Raw genomic sequence first — 20209 nt, forward strand, 5'->3', positions numbered from 1 at the left:
CATTAGCGGAAAATATCACTTCAACTAACCCATGATCCAGCTCCGCTCAGGGTCACATTATCCATGAGGAACAAATTACACTCTCAAAGTAAATACAAATTTTCTACACGAAATGGGTACAAAAAAAGGGAAGGAGTGCTCCGTTCCCTTTGCCAGCACGTTGCTGAGTGACACAGATGATAAAGGACGGGACAAATCACTGGCTGACAGAGTGCTGTGCCGTAATCAGCTCAGCCGGCACGCGCTCCAGCCGATAAACACTACATTCTCCCCTTCCTGGCAAATACATAATCTTTAACATGGACATGGTGGCTTCAGATATTTACTGCCATTTGGGCTGCAGGAATGTCCCACACCGTAGCGTTTGCTGCCAGAAAAGGAAAGGCCCTGGGGGCTTCACGGAGCCAGGCTCTCTGTGGGGCTGGGAGTCAGGGTCTGGGAATGGATAAGAGGATTCTTGAGGTGGCTGATGACAGTCTAGGGGAAACCACCTTGTGGGTGCAGTTTGGAGCCATGCTGATACCATGGCCCCTTCTTCTACGTGCTGGTCACAAAGAGGAAAACAATCTGGAGAGACCACATAGGATGCAAGAAGCTCCGGACTGGAAGCTCAGAAATTCCTCCGCTCCAGCCCAGCTCTTCCCCACAATGCCTGTGTCAAGTCCTTGTTCCTCTGTGTGACTCACACAATCAACGGAGCAACTCCCAGGTGTGACAGGAATATTTACAGGGCACCCACTCTGTGTCAGGCACAGATGCTGGGAGCCTATGGTTTAAGAGTATATTCAATGTTCACAGATAGACATACGCTTAAAAAGGGACTGAGTTCCCTGACCACATACGGCGCAGGCTTGTCTGCTGGCCGGCACAGCTCACGTCTCTAACCAGTCGTGGCGGACCACAAAGGCTGACTTCGCTGCTTACCTGTATGACTCACATACGTTGTAGCTCCTTCCCTTCTCGCCCTAAAGTACCACTTCTCAGGGAACAAACGGTACATTTCAGCAGAGTCTGCACACCTAAGCTAGCTGTCAGTGGACCAAATCACAGTCATTCAGTGTTTACTGAGCAACTATCATGTCTGCATTTTTCGAAGCTAGCAAGGTGGTTTGTGTGGGCTGAGGGCGGGTAGAGAAGTATAATCTGTATCTCTCGTAGCGTAAGGAGTGTGAGGCAGAGAGAGAAGACAGCAAGGGCTCTCAAATGGCACTTCTGGGATGTATCCCGGCTCATCCTGATGTACAGAGAGGCAGCATGACATGGCACCAAGAGCCCAGATCCTGGAATCTCAGGACATAGTTTATATCTCAGTCCAATCCCTTACTAGCTCTTAAGTTTCATTTGCCTTATTTGTAAAATGATGACACCTGCTCGAGAAGATCAAGTCCTTGAAAGGACCTAGCATGGAATTTGGCACACTCTATCTTTCAACAACGGCATGTGTGAGGATACATATAGATCCCCATGGTAAATACTTTAGCAGGTCATACAAAATGGCGTTTGTAAAAGTGTTTTGGATAGTACGATGTTCTCTTCGATGTGAAATGGGGCTGCTTATTACTATTTTTTCTATTATTATTAGTATTGTCCCAATCTCATTTGTTTAGTGCCCTAAGCAACGAGTAGCATCTACGTTTTCAGACGAAGAAAATAGGGAACTGAGAAATCACTAAGAGTCCCGGAAATAAAAGATGAAGTTCAAACTGAGCCCTTTGGGCATTACAGCCCCTCCCCACATTCCAGGGGTTCCTGGACAGTCCATATTTCAAATACTCTGTTCTACTGTCCCCATAAGCATGCATGTACTTGGAGACTGGAACCAAGCCTGAGTTGAGAACAATGGAACAAACTACTTCTAGCTATTCTTCAAGCTACTGAAGCTATCGTGTAGAACTACAGCTAGCACTTCCCCCAGAAACCTCATGAGAACTAATGGGAAAAAGCTCTATGATGTACGGAAAGGGGCCGATTTGACCTTCCCAGTTGGAACTTTGTTTAAAAAAAAAAAAAAGGAAGGAAGGAAGAAAGCATATATCTATCCATCCCTTGAATTTTGGGACTTCTGCAAAGTGTGACGTTTGGCTAATTACTAGTACATCCTAACAGAGATATTTTGTTACCTCATCACACCTAGAATGGCACAGTTACGAGGAGCAATTATCTCTAACTACCCACCATCCAGAAGTTGCCAAGGGGGATTAACTGAAGCAACCAGATGCCCAATGCACATGTGCACAACCAACAAGAAATTCTCCCATCTCTACTGAGGCAGAAGACTCTAACCAACAAGAAAATGCAGATTTTCCCAACATTCAAGGAACAGCCCAGATCGCACAGTATCAGAAACCAGGGACACATAACATGTTGCTAAAGGCATCACTAGCGCAAATACTTCTGCTCACGGTCTCCCTGCGATTCAGGCGGCTCAGGGTTTATGGTCAGTTCCATGAGGCTGGGCGTTACCACCTCACCCCAGCTCCTTCTTGGCTTTGCAGGTTTTCCTTCAGGTAGGACATAAAATCTGAGCCAATGGCTCATTCTGAGAGAAAGCAGTGGGACCTCTTCTCTAGGAATCTAAACTCATGGACTCAACCCCCGACATTTCCAGAAGAATTCCTTTTATAGGTCAAATAACACTCATCACCAATCAAGTTAGTTCTTGAAACACATTGTGTGTGCTAGCTCTTCACCTGTTTCCCAAGCTATCCTAAAGACTTACGGGAAGTGAGGAACAGAAATTAAACTAATTGGTCTGCTGCTCGCTGATAGGTGAATGGTTATAGTCCCAACAGAGCCAAACAACTATAATGTCTACCTTGGTTGATGAGCAGATACTTGAAAAATAAATAAGTGAGTGAGTGTGGATGAACAAACGACTGAACACCTAGGTAATTAATGACCCTGTTTAGTCATTAGGCCCCTACGTCCAGTTACTTGAAAGGAATGTGTGTACCAGATGTGCCATATGGATGTGCCAGGGTTTGTCCACTATGTTTCTCTTCTCTTAGGCATGTGAGAGGGAAAAAAGAACAGAGATGATTCTTATATAATCTTTTTTCCACTTTGGCAAAGAGAAAAGACAATCACATGTTCGTTTCCCTCTGGGTTCTGCCCTGCTGTGGGGCCTGAACTGAATGGCTACATAGAAAATCAGGATATTCAGTGCTGGATCATTGAATCCAGCCTCATTTTACAGAAGACAAAAAAAAAAAAAAAAAAAACACGAAGGTTCAGCAACATTAGGTAAGTTGCCTAAGGCCACCCAGCTGGTTAGTGTGACCCAAGAAACCAGGTCTTCTGAATTTGCCTCTCCGTTACCCTCTTACTATGAACAATAGAATATCTACAACTTGTTCTTACATGCCCATTAACTCCTGGGTAGTTCTTAGTTTTGTTCATTTATATTTCATCAAGAATCTGTACATTTACAGCCTCTGTCTTTTTCAAGTGCATGACATGGTAGCAACGGACAGACAGACGGTCTGCATACACATCCATTGTGAGTGAAGCATACTTTGGTCTGGCCTGAAAATGTTATGAAAAAGTGAAGAAATTCAGGATTTAAAATAATTTTGCAGTGAAATTTCATTCAAGGATGGTAACAATAGGAATTCTGGGTGGATGTCATGTCATTAAGCCAAGTGGAAATACGATGATGTTGGAAGAGAAATAAAATGTCATTTTGACCCAGGCATAAACTTGGAGGGTAAGAAGAAGCTGAGTGGATAGGCATGATAGGATCAGGCATCCAAAATGGAAAGCTCTTGAAACTCAGCTAAGAACTGTGGGAAATGCCCAGAGAAGCTGGGACACTCACACACGGCTTTCTAAAGGTTGAAGTGCCAGTCTCGGGACTTGTTTTATCTGTAGAGGAATATCCAGGAATGGAAACACAAAGTCAGCAAAACATGGGACATCACTGAACACCTGATTCATGCCAGGCACTATGCAAAGTGCCAAGGACATGAAGACAAGAACGACATGGGTCCCTGCTCTTTTCTTGGGTGATGGCTGTTTACTCTGTTGCTGGGCTATCTGGAAAGGAGGAGAAAATTCTTTCTCTACCTGCAACGTGGGACAGCGTCTCTATACCATCTCCCGGGAAGAACATGTTCTGTTTCGAAAGGGAAGTTCCCACAAGCGACCATGAGGCCTTCTGAGCGTTCAGAACGTTGCTGAGGGTGCACAAACTTCACCGAGGTGAAACATGGCCAGTCAAGGGATGGGTCTCTTCCACTGCCAGCACAAGCCACACACCCAGTCCTCAGTCTAACATCTCAGCAGTTTCTGAGTCCTGCATGAGCCAAGTGAGGCATGTGGTTTGTGTTGAGTCAGGAACATAAACCTTTGCTGGTTTTCTTTTCTTAGAAACCGTCATACCTCCCCACCCTCCCCCATACAGATGAACACAAAACGATCAAGCACAACAAATGTTAGCATGAATTAAAAATTTGAATGCATTAAAAAGTTGGTGCAGAGAAGGGAGATTTCCATTTAGTCAGCATCCCAGCAGGCTGTCCTGGGCACTGGGGAGCAAACCACAGGAACCAAACGACCTTCTCCAGGTGGCCATCCCTGTCACCGTACAGCCCTGACAGGGGCGGTTACAGTCAGAAGTCATGGTAAAAGCTTCACAGGCAAGAGAGGGGTTCATGTCTGCAAGGAGGCTGTGTGTGTGTGTGTGCTGCGTGTGTGTGTCTACAAACGTAAGCTCCACACATACATACAGACCATCTCTACAGCCTTCAAGTCTTTCTCCTACGCAGTCAAAATTTCAAGCACATTGAACAAGGGAAAAGGAATGTTTCTCTTTGATGTTTGTTATAAGGCAGTAATTCTAAAAGCCAATATCAAAATCACCCAGGAAGTTTTAAAAAAAATACAGGCACCCTGCCCACCCCAGATGCCCACCCCAAATGCGTACCCATAATGGCGAAAACTGCACCTATAGATAAGACATAGTGATGGGCATTTGGGAACAGACAGTGGTTGGGCGAGGGCTGTCTGACCCACTTGATCACCACGTGATCCTTCCAGGACAGCACGCTTTCTCTTGGTTTCAGGTTGCACCCAAAGGAAAGCCGGGCAGGGAGTTTAAAAGCCTTGTTTGGGGCTCCCGAAAGTTTAACAGCACTTCCATTCAGGCTGACGCACACTACAGAGATGAAGGCTAAACCCTGGGTTCCAGTGAAGAAAATCACATCTCAGATTCTCTGGCAGGTTCTGGGGTAGAGCCTGAGTCTTCTGAAGAGGATGAGAGCCTTCCTCCTTTCCTAAGGCATTCTCTCTCACCTCCCTTGGAGTAAAACTAATGAAAGTCAACATTAGTCGAGCACTGACAGACCAGGAACTGAGCCACATGCCTGTATTTAACCCTAACAGTACCATGGGTAGAGCCATTGTCCCCATCTGTCAGATAAGGAGACTAAAGCTCAGAGTGGCTAAGTTACCAGTCCATGGTAACAAAGCGATAGGCACAGAGCCAAACACAAGCCTGGGCAATCAGACTCCAAGGCCCGAATCCTCAACCTCTGGGTAGAACGCCTTCCAAACAACTTGGTCATGCGGCCAAAACAATAAAAAGGAAGTGGGTAGATGGAGAATGATTTTTAATATTCACATTAACTTCATGATCAAATAGGGGGTGTTTGTTAGTATAATAGGCTGCTGTCAGTGGTAGGGAAAGAGAGGAAACAAACAAACAAAAATATATATATTTTATAGGCCAAATACATGGAAATACGCATGTTGCCTCTCTGTTCTCATGACACTAATTCGCTTTGAGTGGGGGACTAGAATAGTTGCTTAATTTGGGTGATTAGGTGCCAAGTAGTGCCTCTTTTCTTTGCACTAACTACAATGAAGAAGAGCCCCACATCTAAATGCAGAGCACTCCCAGCCTTCTCTAACCCCCCACCAGATTCCTGCTCTTCAGGAAAGTCCTCCAGGTTCTCAGACATTAATGGGCAATGTATTTGCATGGCTGGGAGGTGAGGAGAGAGATGCTTTGCTCAGTGTCTCATCAAAGCCTTTTCCTCGCAGGAGGATGGCTCCTGCATTTAGAGAAAGCTCTGCTTTTTCCAGTCCCTTTCCCAGCCACTTCTACATTAATTAGTAAGGGTATCATTTTATAAATTACAGCTTCGCACCAGAGGAAAGCAGAGTTTATCTTAATTCTGTCAGCTGTATGAAATACAGTACCCTAATTTTAGGCCGCAGGCTCTGCAGTTCCCTCTGGAAGAAGAGAGTGACAGGTCTTCCAGAGAGAACTCCCGGTGGGTGCCCTGCAAGTCTCACTTTTGCCTCCAACACCATCCCTGGTGGGGTTTGCTGGAGGGATCCCAGGACACTGAGTGGCATCTTTTCCACTATTAGCAATTCAGATTTGAATGCGAATCCTCCCAGCAGCACAGGAAAGCAGCCCTGGGTAGCTGTGGGGCTCCCAGGGGCACCGGAAAGAGGCTTTGGCACAGAGGAGGCTGATGGGACCAGGTTCTGATTCAGAGCAGAAGTCTGGGAGGATGGTGTTAGAGTTGGTGATAAACATCAGACGATCCCAGGCCAAACAGGGGAAACTCAACAGTCTTCACTATCCTGGGGCCAAACAGACCCAGCTGCAATTAGTCTTGATCAGTCCTGTGGGGAAAGCCCTGGAGAATGCCTGTAGCAGGGCGGGGACAGACGATGGGAGTGCTGGTCCTGGTGCAGCTCTCAGGTGAGAATGAAGAGGACCTGTGGGACCCCCACAGCCCAAAGGAAAAACGACTGGGCAACAAGCAGGAAGGTATGTTGAAGCAACTCCTAATGCCTCCTCCCTCTTGGACTTGGCTGTAAATACCCATTTATTCTCCTTTATTGCCCTGAAATCATCTCGACCTCTGAGTGGTGGGTTCTGGCTACCTTCCTACCACCCAGTATTCTACTCCGACACCTGGCTTCTCCCCGTGCTCAGCCATGGAAACCAGGTAACCATAACTCAGGAATTCAGGTGAGAACAAAGGCCTAGATGGGTCTCTCTGGAGGCAGGGAGCACTCTGCCCCCAAGGCCCCTCTGGTGACTGCAGCAGCTCACTTCTAGAAAATACCAGAGTTAGATGATCATCGAGACCGGTGGCTTCAGATGCCTCGGAAATTCGGGGTAACTAATCTTTGAAGAAGCCTAGGTACCCCCCAGGGGATTCAAATGCGCAGCCAAGGTTATGAACACTGATGAAGACCCTTAGAAGGAATGCAAAACTGTTCACATTTATCACCTTCTACCACTGCTCAGGAAACCCTGGTGGCGTAGTGGTTAAGTGCTACGGCTGCTAACCAAAGGGTCTGCAGTTTGAATCCACCAGGCGCTCCTCGGAGAAACTGTGGGGCAGTTCTACTCTGTCCTATAGGGTCGCTAGGAGTCGGAATCGACTCGACGGCACTGGGTTTGGTTTTTTGGTTTTTACCGCTGCTCAAGTACTGTGGCCCTCCTGGAATTCCTCGTTTCTTAATAACACAGAATGTCTGCCTGGTTGTGAAATCCCACATAAGGCCCAATCCCTAAGAGAAGCACCACAGACTTGTAAAGTGACATCTACCGTCTCTTGTAGGAGATGGCCCCAGAGACACTCCTGGGAGAGTCAGAAAGTACCAGTCCCTCCCTGAGCGCCACGCGATACCTGACCGAACGAGATGAGGGCTGCCACGTGGGAATCTGGCCGGCGATCACGCCTTGGACACTGAACCATGACTGCTGTCCACTCTTTGTGACACCCACTACACTGGCTGTCTGAAAGACCAGTGGTCCTACTTCCAAGGAGCTAGGACTCCTAGGGCTGGAGGAAGGAAGCTCCTACTTGTCAGTTAAACAAAAGAATAATCCGCAGCCCCCTTTCCAGTGGGTACTTTTGCTGTCATCCAACAGCCCATTACCATGTCACAGCACAGCGTGCCCTTCCACAGGTCATTCTGTTTAAAATGACATGGATAACGCACGTGTCAGCAGGCTGACAGGCCTGGCCGTCCTTCAGAGATAAAAACCTCAAGGCCAGAGCCTGTTCTTATCTGGGGGACAGGCATTGGTCTATCATCCAAGTCAGGCAGAACGTGATTTCTCCAGAGAGCACTTTTTTCATTTCCTTATTTTAAGGAAATCAAATAAGCACCATTTGTCTTCATCTGAATATGCTTGACCTGCTCAAATGATGATGTCTCGCATTGTGTAACAGGCTACATATGCTGAATTCAAATTAACGAGAGTACAGAACAAGAGTCTTCAGATCTCTCTCCGAGGCTGGCAGCAGAGAAGGAGGGGAAAATCCTGGGCCTGATGGAAAGGTCCCACTAAACACTAACCACAGGAGTCTGAGTAAAACCCACAGGCACGCAGGAGGTGACCGTCCAAGAACAGGGCTCAGGAGAGCCAGCTCTGCAGGGTGGATTCAGAAATGGGCAGGGAGGGCCAGTCCATCCTGTTGGTGCCTAACAATACAGAAACCATGGTATTCAGGTAACTCTTTGCAATGGATAAAACAGTAGCAAAAATGGAGAGAAATTTGGTTGGGAGATGGGGACAGCAGGGAAGAAAGACCAAACAGACAAACCGCGCTTTATTTCACGCAGCAGAAAGCTCACGTTACCAGGTTGCGATCCAATCTTCTGGTGGCCCAAGAACTGAGCTTCCTCACTTGATCCGTGGTGAACTGGGTAGATAGAGGCTGCTGGCCATCAGCCTCGAAACAGGCATGTACCTGCTGGAAGAACCGCCCTCCCACCTGGCCATTTACCTGAACAAGAAAGAGCAGTTCCCACCTAGCCTCCCCCGCCCACCCCTCTCCCCAAGGTGAGAGTCCTAGAAACATACATAAAATAGGGCTTTAACATTTCTATCAAGAAGGCCAGTATGTCCAGAGAAGCAGGAAGAAGCATACGGGTCAGTAACACGAACCCAGAAATGACATAATAAATACATACTTTTTTTCTAAGTTTAATGCCCTTCTCATGGGTAAAAAACCCACATGGCTATTAAAATAAATAATTTCTTCTTTTAAAATATTTTTATGCATCATCTTTCATAAACTGAAAACTCAGTGTCACATACAGCAATATTAAAGGGTTTGTTTAAAAAACAAGGCCCTCACAAATTAAACATGCTCTATGTGATTACAGGAAACCTCGCTGTGTGAATGAGGCCCACTTTTACAGAGGAGAAAAGGCGCTGTCAGCACCAGGCTGTGTGCAGGTACCATGGTGTTCACAGTGTGCCATGTGCGGTGCCCACGATGGGGGCCTTACCTTCTCTTCCTGGTCACTGTCACTGTCACACTGAAAATGAACATAAGAGAAGAAGGTTAGTGCAGGGATTGAGTATATTTTTTGCTTTTGATACAAAAAGGGCAAGACAAGTAAAGAAAATAGGAAACGCTGGCTGAGCTGGCAACAATTTCATTAGCTCAGGTGCTGGTAAAGAGACTCGGTAGTGGGATGCTGGTAAATCGCTCTTTTGATTTATTCTGATGCCTGTGCTACGTGGCTCTTCCCGTGGTCAGTCCAGCCAGGCTCTCAGTAATGCAAGTGATCCCCCTCACTGCACGAGAGAGGGGAGCCCACCCAGGCGTCAATCTTGCCCAGGATTATGGTGAGTCAAGATCATTCAATGCGATTCAGAGTAAAATCAATTTCTTAACTGAGATGTTCTACCTTCAGGTAATATGAACAGCTGTATCTCCAGTGTTTTTCTAAAGGAAAAGAGGTTAACCTGTGGGCATTACATGCTCTCATTTGGACTTGGAAGGAAATCGATCATAACGGGCCAGGCGCACTCCTTGTAATGGTTGCCTTTTCCAGGGTTTAGGGGCCCAGAGAAAAGAAGGAGCTTTCCCTACAGAACAGACACCAAGGGCAAGAGGTCAGGGTAATAAATGAACAATACGAGAGGAAAATATGCTTTAGGATGGCAGAATCACACTATATCTAATAGACCCCAAATTCCAAACGCTGACCTGGGTTGGGGATAATCGGAGAATGATAACTTACTCAAAGCTTTGGGTTCTTCATTAGATGTAAAGAAAAAAAGAAGAAATTAAAAAAAAAAAAAGATCAAGTGTGTTTGGTTTTCTAATTTTGGGTTATGAATAAATGTTGCCAGATCTGCTTTTGTTACAGTAAATGTTCAGCAGGTAAAGATACCCACTCATCCTCTCGACAACCCTGAAGAAGTATTGCTAAGCTACACAGGTATCCAACTGAGACACAGGCCTGTCCCGAGAGTCCCTTTCAGTTCAGCAGATAAAGCAAGAACACAAACACTGAGTGGGGCTGTGGCGTGATCAGAGCTCTATTTTAGGAAGATGACTCTTCCCATGGGGACAAGTCACAGGGAGACCAGTCTGGCAACTATCACTCTGTCATAAGCAGGATGGTGTCATGGTTTGGGAGAGGGTAGAACAGGTGGGAGAGCAATTCCGAAGGTAGGATGACTAGGACTTGAAAACCTAAGGGGGGCATGGGAAGCAAGTGAGAGAGACGGGCCTACGATGATGCCAAGATTTTTAGTGTGGTCACCTGGACGCGGGAGCTGATGTGGCTATGAACAGAAACAGGAAATAAATTTGCTTGTGGAGCAGCCACTGCTGGCTAGGTACCCACAGCCGTTCACAACACCCTTCTCCCTGGTAGGCACCTCCTCCTGACACTGTGAGGTTGACAAAGACAGACACTCTCTTTCTTAACCTCCCTTGCAGCTAAGAGCAGCCACAAGGCCCATTTTTGGCCAGTAAGACTTGAGGAAATGTTTGCTGAAGGTCTAGAAAAAAATTTTTCCTTCTTGATAAAAGGGGAAAAGCAGGAACACCCTGTTTCTTGTCTTTGAACACCATTGTGTGAGGATGTAATGCCTGGATCTCCGGCAGCCATCTTGCAAAGATGAGGCAAAAAGTCTAAGTACGAAAACGAGATTGTGGAGCCGAGGGAAGAAAAAGTCTATGCAACTCAGTCACTGAGTCAGCCTCAGGGCAGCGTGTCTGGACTTTTTTTTTTGTTCAGAAAAAAAAAAGTTATCACTCTTAGAGTGCTTTCAATTAAAAGTAACAAAACCCCACCTAAATGAATATCTTGCTATTATAAGGCACAATTTAGGGACTACCTACTCTTTCCAGACTACGCAGTCTGCATTACAAGCATTTAAGAACTTGCATGGCAACCTTATAGACTTGGGGTCACATTTTCTGCTTCTCCCCCTGCTCCCCAGTGCCATAGGGTTATGGGTTTTTAGTAACATTGATTTAACCAAGTACAACAGCATCATTTTCAACCAAGCTTCAACCTCAGGGTATCTAAATTTCCTTTTTTTTTTTTTGCCTGATGAGTTATTTCTCTTGTATAAGTTGTCAAACAGTTAAGAAGGAAAATGAGTGAGATGAAGACTCCAGACGTTTAGAAGAGCAGGGTGGATGAGGAAGCCCAGAGTCCTCCTGATCCAGTGATTTCTCCTCTGCCTTTAATTAGCCCTCCTTGAGGCTCCTAAGTTCTGGGCACATTTTCAAGAGTGACAAAGCACCACTCAGGAGAGGCATGGAGTAGAGACAGGGATTTTGCCAGGCGGGCTCATTTCCCCAGATGTTCACGGCTCTCCTTGTGAGCTAGTCAATGACAGCTGACAGCTGAAGCACAGCATTGCCCACGTCCCCCAAATGTGGTGTGCAGGGGTGAGAGGGAGTGGGAAGTGGGGAAAGACCACCCTCCCGCTCCCTGTCCTAACAGTGGTATGTCCTTGGGAATGGTTATTTCTATCAAAGTGTTCAGCTTCCTGCTTTCCAACAGTCCAGTTCTAATTTCAAGGTCCACTTAATTCTGCATCAAGTAATTACTGATATACCCAGAAGCACCTTGTCTCCAGAGTTAAGCATATGGTGAAGAACTGAGACCTACTGGTATCCATTATGGAAGCAGCACGGACGCCAAGCCGATTTAAAACGCTCAGGCTCCCCACACAACATGCGGGTGAGTGACAGCTCCGTGACAAGGCCAGTCACACAGTCTGCCAAAACAGTCTCGGCTGCACTGGGGCCCACATGGTGCGCTGAGAAAACAGTTCCATTTCTGGTATTAAATTCCCATACTGACCCGAGGACTTTGCCGTGAGCTCAGCAGGAGTGCACCATCCAATTTACAGCTCCGCTCTATGGAGCCTCCGGTGCCAGCCCCTGGCAGAGATGAACGATGGTCAGCCCCTCCAGCTCATAAATTATGCAAAGGCAATAAATGCACTCAGCAAACAGCACCGGCCGTTTGCCTAGCCTGGCTCCTAACACACTCTGTAAAAAGCCAGAAGCGCAACACACACAAGAGGTCTATTCCACTCATAAAGGGGGTTTGTTGACAACCCAGACGGAAAGAGCCGCAGTCCTAAGGAGCCTTTCTGCTTCGCTGGCAGCAGTTTATGGGCCTGCTTTATGAAAAAGGGAGGCTGTTTTATGGAGTCGGTGTGGGGAGAATTCATGGCCTCAAATTCACATTTAACACGCTGTATGGCTTTCACACCCCACATTCAATCCGTTGTGGAGTTTTGGCCAAATGATTCTTGGTCCTCAAAGGCTGGAAGAAGAAGTGTCTGCTCCCCAGCCCCCAGATACCCCCTTGAATTTCTAAGAGTTCACATTGAACCAGCTCCTGGTTCAGGCTTATGTCCTGTAGGAGGTCGGGAAATGGAGAAGGCCTGTCACATGCTGAAGCGGGGGCCCAGCTGATTCGACCATTTTAAGCGTTTTGACATCGGGGTCCCGTTTTGGTTGATCAGGAAGAGACTGCACCCTAACTACCAGCATGAAGGGACAGGGTACTCTCCAGGACAAGACTTCCCAGCCCTGTGTGACAAGCTGAAAATATCTTCCTCCATTTTAAAAGCAAGAAAGGAAAAGGAACGACTAGTCCTTCCACCATCCCAAAACCCAAACCCACTGCCGTCGAGTTGATTCCAACTCACAGGGGCTCTATAGGGTCTCCAAAGCCGTCATCTCTGTGGAAGCAGACTGCCACATCTTTCTCCCATGGAGTCGCTGGTGGTTTTGAACTGCCAACCTTTCGGTTAGCAGTCAGCTGCTTTAACCATTTTGTGCACTATCAGGTCTCCTTAGCCCTTCCATCACAGACAGGGATGAATTCTTGGGTGCTCATCCCTCAGACAAAGACACAGCCCAAGTCCACCACAGCCTAAAGGGGTAACAGGAAGTATGAAACCCAAGCCACAGGTGCTGAATACGGAACAAGAAAAGGACTGGTTCCTGACTCAAGTACCTGCTAACCACTCCAATACCTCTACAACTCAGCTTCACCTTCACCTTCTCTTAGGCACCTTCCTTCCTCTCGTCCAGACAAGTCTCATCCCTTAAACTCTTCAAACAACCAACCAACCCACTCAGTATTTTCCCCCTTTTAAAATTAATACATGTGTACTGAACACACTTTAAAAAATCACCGATGATGAGGTAAACATTACGAACACATTTATATAATTCTTTCCAGTCTTTTTTTAAAAAGAAAACACCTGCAACTATTCCCATCTTTCATACCCATTTTAAGAAATAAAAATGAATTCCTACTATTTTGTTACTGGCTTTTTGAAAAAAAAAAAGTAAAATATTTTAATCAGTGAACTTAGTCTTGTCCCATCACTTTAAAAAACAGCTGCACTGCAATCTACTGTAGGGATCGGAATATAATCTAATAAAAAGAATCCCCTAGTGCTGGATATTTAGAGTACTTCCGGTGGATACCTTTGCACGCCTTCACCAATAGCGTTCCTTCTGATGTCATTCGGTGGTCCCTCCCTTTCTGCATATTCCTTAACCTCACTGTCTCCCCACAGTTGCATCTGCAGTTCTACTGTTTCCATGGGAGTCTTTAAGTGTCCTCTCGGTTCCATCCACAATTTATATGCTGAGACTAAAACATCTCTGTGCTCACCGTGTGCCAGCTATGTGATTTTAGGAAAGTTGTTTTTTAAACTCTCTGTGCCTCAGCTTACTCATCTATAAAATGTGTCTAATAATAGCATTTGCCTCGTAAGAGAGAGAGAATAAAATGAGTGAATACATGCAGAAAACCTTGACAATGCTTGGAGCTTAGTATGTAGAGAAGGTAAGTGTTAACTATTATTAAACTATGTTTCTGTTTGCTGTCCCTCCCCTTCTGGAGACCTGTAGACACCTCAGATGTCAACATCCATTTAAACCTGCACCTCCTGCTCCTCCTAAGCCTGTTTCTCTCCCATGCTCTTCTCCTAGTGGTGCCGCCATGCATTTTCTCAACTGTAAGTAAAGAGTCTTGTTATCATGCTTGACTCCACCCTTGCGCAGACTTCTCCTCCTCTCTCGCCCTGCGTTATCAATAAACCAAAAACCAAACCCAACACACAGCGACCCTAAAGGACAGAGTAGAACTGCCCCACAGGGTTTCCAAGAAGCGGCTGGTGGAATCGAACTGCTGTCCTTTTGGTTAGCAGCCCCGCTCTAACTCACCGCGCCATGTACTACTTTCTAAATCTTCCCAGTGGCCATAGCTGTGGTCTTAGTTCAGGATTTTACCTTATCGTTTTCATCATTTCAAGAGGTTAATGACTGCTTTCCAGGGCCTCCGGTCTCTTCCTTTCCTAATCCAAGTCCCTACTGGCCAGAGTAGATTTTGCTGAATCTCCATGAAGACTCCACATTCTCTTTCCAACTCTTCCATTCCCAACTTCCAACCACTCCCCCCAAAACAATGGTTTCCAAGCTTTCTGTGGTGAAGGGCCAATTTTTTATTTCTTCTTGTTTTGCTTTCTTTAATTTCTAATACATTGTGAACCAGTTGTTGTTGTTAGTTGCCAAACCGATTCTGACTCGTGGCAACCCCATGTGTGTCAGAGTAGAACTGCTCTATAGGGTTTTCAAGGCTGTGACCCTTCAGAAGCAGAGCACCAGGCCTGTCTTTTGAGCTGCTTCTGGTGGGTTCCAACTGCTACCTTTTGGCTAGTAGTTGAACACTATTAAAGAGGAAAATCAAAAACAGACATCTTACTTTGATTTTAAGGTTTTTCTTATCCAAAACCAAACCAAACCCATTGCCATTGAGTCGATTCCGACTCATAGCGACCCTATAGGACAGAGTAGAACTGCCCCATAGAGTTTCCAAGGAGCTCCTGGCAGATTTGAACTGCCGACCTTTAGGTTAGCAGCCTAGTGACTACGCCACCAGGGTTTCCTTTCTTATCCAAGAAACCATATATCAACCATAAAAAGCCTGCTAGAAACTGCTCTATAGCAATGTAAATTTGTCTTATCTTGCCAGAAAAAGATAGTTAAAAAACTACTGCCTCGTAATTTAAATCTCAGAAAGCCTCCTGGCTGCAGGTTGGTGGAGGACCATATTACTAGCAGCCAGGCCACAGGCGACCTGATGTCAGTGGATCCCAGTAAAGGAGGGCGGAAGGCAAGATTCACTCAACCACGTTAAAATCACCCAATGGTTGACGGTCTGTATTTCTCCCTCCTCTTCTCTTTACTGGCATTCCGGTGGCCAATTGGTTAAGAGCTACCGCTGCTAACCAAAAGGTCGGCAATGCAAATCCACCAGCTGCTCCTTGGAAACCCTATGGGGCATTTCTACTCTGTCCTCTAGGGTCGCTATGGGTCAGAATTGACTCGACAGCAATGGGTTTTTTTTTGGTTTTTCTCTTTCTTGGAGTCCCAGTGGCGCGGTGGTTTAAGAGCTCAGGCTGCTAACCACCAGATGCTCCACGGAAACCCTATGAAGCAGTTCTACTCTGTCTTCTAGGGTTGCTATGAGTTGGAATTGACAGCAACGGGTCCTTCTCTTTATAAGCCCCACTGTACCTAGCTTCCTTGAGCCATTTGCTTTTTCTGGAATCAATATGGCTTCCCTATATGCACACAGAATAACTGCTCAGAATAAACCTTATGCTCAAATTTCAGTGAGTTTTGATTATTTTTTATTAGTGCTTAACTGTTTGCATCACCCAGGGACTCCAATACTTCACTAAAATACAATAAAAAATAAGTTGCTAGAAAAATAAAGACATACAAACTTTTTTTTTTTTTTTTACTATTAGACTCAATCCAGAACCCAGTGCCGTCGAGTTGATTCCGACTCCTAGTGACCCTATAGGACAGAGTAGAACTGCCCCATAGAGTTTCCAAGGAGTGCCTGGCGGATTCGAACTGCCGACCCTTTGGTTAGCAACAGACATCCAATTACTTTATTGAACTGCCATGAAAGTTTCCAAGTATTTACTCTCAACTGCCATACTAATCTCACTGCAGTTCAATTACAAACAGCTCATAGACTGGCCTTCGTCCATGTCTACATTTTGAGTAGCTCAACCCTGACACGTCCCTTGCTTCGGTCACACTCAGTCACTATAGGCCTCACTATCTTCGCATTTAACAATTCTCTCTTTTGCAATTCTAGTCCTCCAAGTTTCTACCCAATAACTTGCTATTCACCTTTAAATATACAGTTCCCTCTCTGAATAACCCAAGACTCTTCTAGACAGAACTGTTTGCATCTCCATTCCTCACACACCTGTATTTTAATTGTTTGCCACCACAGTCTTCCTACTAGAGGGTGAGCTCCACGTAGGTAAGGGCCGTGCCATGCTCATCCTTGCGTTTTCAGGTCTTGGACACAATAAACCAGACCCACTGCCATGGAGCTGATTGTGACTCACAGCAACCCTTAGGACAGAGTAGAACTGCCCCACATGGTTTCCAAGGCTGTAATCTTTACAAAATCAGATTGCCACATCTTTCTCCAGTGGAGGGGCTGGTGGGTTCAAACTGTAGAGCTTTTGGTTGGCAGCCGAGCACTTAAACCACTGCATCACTAGGATTCCTTTGGGACATAGTAGGTGCTCAGTAATACTGATAAATCAGTCCCACCCTCCTTCAGAACAATTCAGACTGTGGTTGATTCCATGCAAGATAAACAATCTGTGACTTAAAAGACAGCAATTCCAAAGCGAGAAAGCAGAGGAAGCACTGATTAACTTGACTACTTAGTACGTTGGATTTCCATTTCAACATATTGGGCAGGCTTAGAATTGTTTGCAGAGCCTGGAGCTGAGACATAGAAGAAAATGTCATATTAAAGGGCCCAGAAAAGATGTGATAATGATTTCTTTATACTTCTTCAAAAGCAAACATTTCTCATTTCCATTTGGGAATCTCAGTTTCTGTGTTTTAAGACTCCAGCCCAAATCACAAAGAGTCAAGGTCTGTGACACCTCTCTGCCTCTTTCGGAATGTAGGAACAAGATGGAAGTCTAGGTACCCCGTGATGGAATGCATTCTGAAGCAGAAAGCGGCAATCCTTGAATATATCACATACAATGACATTGAGGAGGGCATTGCTCTCTATTCTGCTCAATGGACCTTGCTGGAACCGTTATTTCGTATCTCAAACCCATTTATCACTGCCACCAAAGATGTCAGGGCTGAACACCACCGCTGAACAGAGTTATTGTATCCTTCTTTCTGCCTAAAGGAAATGAGAGGAAAATGAGGGAGAACCCCAACTTGTAAACTACAGCTTCTCACAGCAAATACAAATCGAATCCCCTTTGGGGAAGGCGGTTTATCTAAAATCATAGAGACATTCCTCACCTAAAAGCAATTTCAGAAGAAGCCATTTGCAGAAAACACAGCACTTGTTTTCTTATCAAAGAAGGAAGGTGGTGCACAGCCACTGAAAACAGGTCTGCTGTCATCGTCTCATCGGCCTGATTTCTGGCATATGTAAACATGGGCAGCCATTTTGTGCCACACATGGCAACTCTGATGTAGTCTCGCCTTTTATCAATCCACAAAACCCTTATTTCACATTGTTTACATTGCTCTCATAATTGTTTTTGGACTCCTAGTGAAATTTAAAGCTACTGGGGCCCTAGATGGAGCCCTGGTGGCACAGTGGTTAAGAGCTATATGGCTGTTAACCAAAACGTCAGCAGTTTGAATCCACCAGCTGCTCCTTGGAAACCCTATGGGTCAGTTCTACCCTGTCCTATAGGGTTGCCATGAGTCAGAATCAACTCAACGGCAAACAGCTTGGTTGTTTTTGTTTGGTTTGAAGCCCTAGATAGAAAAAGAACTTTTTAATCCTGAAAATGATGTGAGACATCCTTACTGACTATAAAATGGTACCATTGGCTCCTTCCCTGAACCTTGACAATAACCATGCCTAACCTAATAAAATAGCTCAGATAAAATGAGCCCCCCCAAAAAACAAAAAACGAAAACCTGTTGCTGTCAAGTCAATTCTAACCCTCAGCGACCCTATAGGACATAGTAGAACTGCCCCATAGGGTTTCCAAGGAGCACCTGGTGGATTCGAACCGCTGACCGTTTAGTTAGTAGTCGTAGCTCTTAACCACTACACCAGGGTTTCCAGAAAAAACGGAAGTCTAATTAAAAGATGTGTGTTTGAAACAACAGTATAAAAGATAAGAATAAAGCTTCTGACAGTCACAGAACGGGCCCATGTGAAACTGATACAAGGTTCCCCACTCTTCGGTTGTTCAGGAGGCAATGAGCGATACAAAGGAACAACAGAGGCCAGGCTTATCGGCAAGGCCTACGGCTGCTGGAATTCTGTAATGATAACCTACCATTCCTGCGTGCAGTGCCCTCAGAAACTGGCATTCTGTGAGGCCTCAGCTTGAATTAGACACTGTTCCAACAACCAGTGTGATTTGTGAGGGCTAAGGAACCACGCACACTTCTTCTCCCTCCAGGGATCTCAGATGACCACACATTTTCATTCACGTACTGTTAAAGTGCCTACTATGTGCTGAAAGTCCCTGGGTGGTGCAAACAGTTTACACTCAGTACCAACCTAAAAGTTGTCGGTTCAACTCATCCAGCGGTGCTGCAGAAGAAAAGCCTGGAGATCTGCTATTGTAAAGATTACAGCCAAGAAAACCCCATGAAGTACAGTTCTACTCTTAACACATGGGGCCACCATGAGTTAGAACTGACTCGATGGCAACAGGTTTGGTTTTGGGATTTCACTGTGTCCTAGGTTCGTTCTGACATTCACTGTGAGTACAAATACATTGACAGAAACCAAGTTGTCCAAAACGGAAGTTTCAGAGCTCACAAATTAATTCTCAATATTCCCCTCCTTTTTGTCACTTTGAAATCCAAGTATATTTCATGAAATAATCTGTATACTGTAAATTTCCACTTAGCTCATTAGAATGCAGTTGGGTTCTTGGAAGTGGGGAGAGAAGTGGATAATTCATAAATCTTTGGAGAGTTCAGCATTTTTTTCTCCTTAGAAGAAAGGAAGTCGTGTTTTGCCAAGCATAAACATACATAAACCCAAAAGATGAAATTTACCTAAGACTCAGAGGCCACAAGTCTAGGTGGCTGCCAAACGCAGAAAAATTAGTTTCTTGTCCAAAGGTAGAACTGACAGCCTAGGGCAGGGTGATGTAAAGGGTCTCTTTCAAGCTTAAGCAACGGATGCTTTTCCTTGCCTCTGTCATCGATTTACTGATGCCAAGTCATCAATAGCATTAATCTGTACCTGCCTGGGGACCGATTACAAATGACTTTGAAGATGGCGCGAAGCAAGCATTTATTAGGCGATCACAGTGTTATCATCAGGGGGACGGTCCTGGCTATTTTCTTCACCAGTGACCCCTGTATGCTGCTTTCCCCCTTTCCATACCACAGCCGCCGGTTCCTTTGGATGGGGCCCAGACCCCCTAGCTTTGCTTCAGCTGAAGCCTGGTTCTTTTCAGAGTCCTATGCGGGCTAATAAAGCCCCAATTTGCTGGTGGGTAAAAAGGAAAAGTATGTTATGGGTTAAAATAATACAAGAGTCTATTTTTTCTGCTGTGTTGTGATCCATAGAAATCACCCTGAGCCTTCTCCCTTCCTTCTCCGCCTGGGAAGCCAATTGCTCTGATTGCGGTGATACGAGCTAGCTAAAATGACTTGCCCTTGCTTGTGAGGCAAATGGAACACGCTAATAGAACTTACCGCATTACCCGATGCAAAAGTGCCACAGCTCATTACTTTCAGATAAAAGGGTATCACTGCAGACGGCAAGCAGAATTGACTTTCTGGGGCCCGACTTGATGATGATTTAATCAACTGCTCTCTTTCACTTCTCATCTCTGCTCCTGTCGCTTTCACAGGTGCCGTTAAATGAGACACTCAGAAAGTGAGCGAGG

At 45.6% G+C, this 20209-nt stretch overlaps 1 protein-coding gene across 1 annotated transcript in view; it reads right to left on the bottom strand.

The window, feature by feature from the left end:
- The window catches only part of AUTS2 (activator of transcription and developmental regulator AUTS2), a 1316048-nt gene that overhangs the window by 393979 nt on the left and 901860 nt on the right, over window positions 1-20209 (bottom strand). Inside the window, exon 5 of the mRNA XM_064296083.1 lies at window positions 9271-9300. Coding sequence (XP_064152153.1) covers window positions 9271-9300 — 30 coding nt within the window. The remainder of the gene's footprint in view (window positions 1-9270; window positions 9301-20209) is intronic.

The sequence above is a fragment of the Loxodonta africana genome, chromosome 12, assembly GCF_030014295.1.
Source record: "Loxodonta africana isolate mLoxAfr1 chromosome 12, mLoxAfr1.hap2, whole genome shotgun sequence".
Lineage (NCBI taxonomy): Eukaryota > Metazoa > Chordata > Mammalia > Proboscidea > Elephantidae > Loxodonta > Loxodonta africana.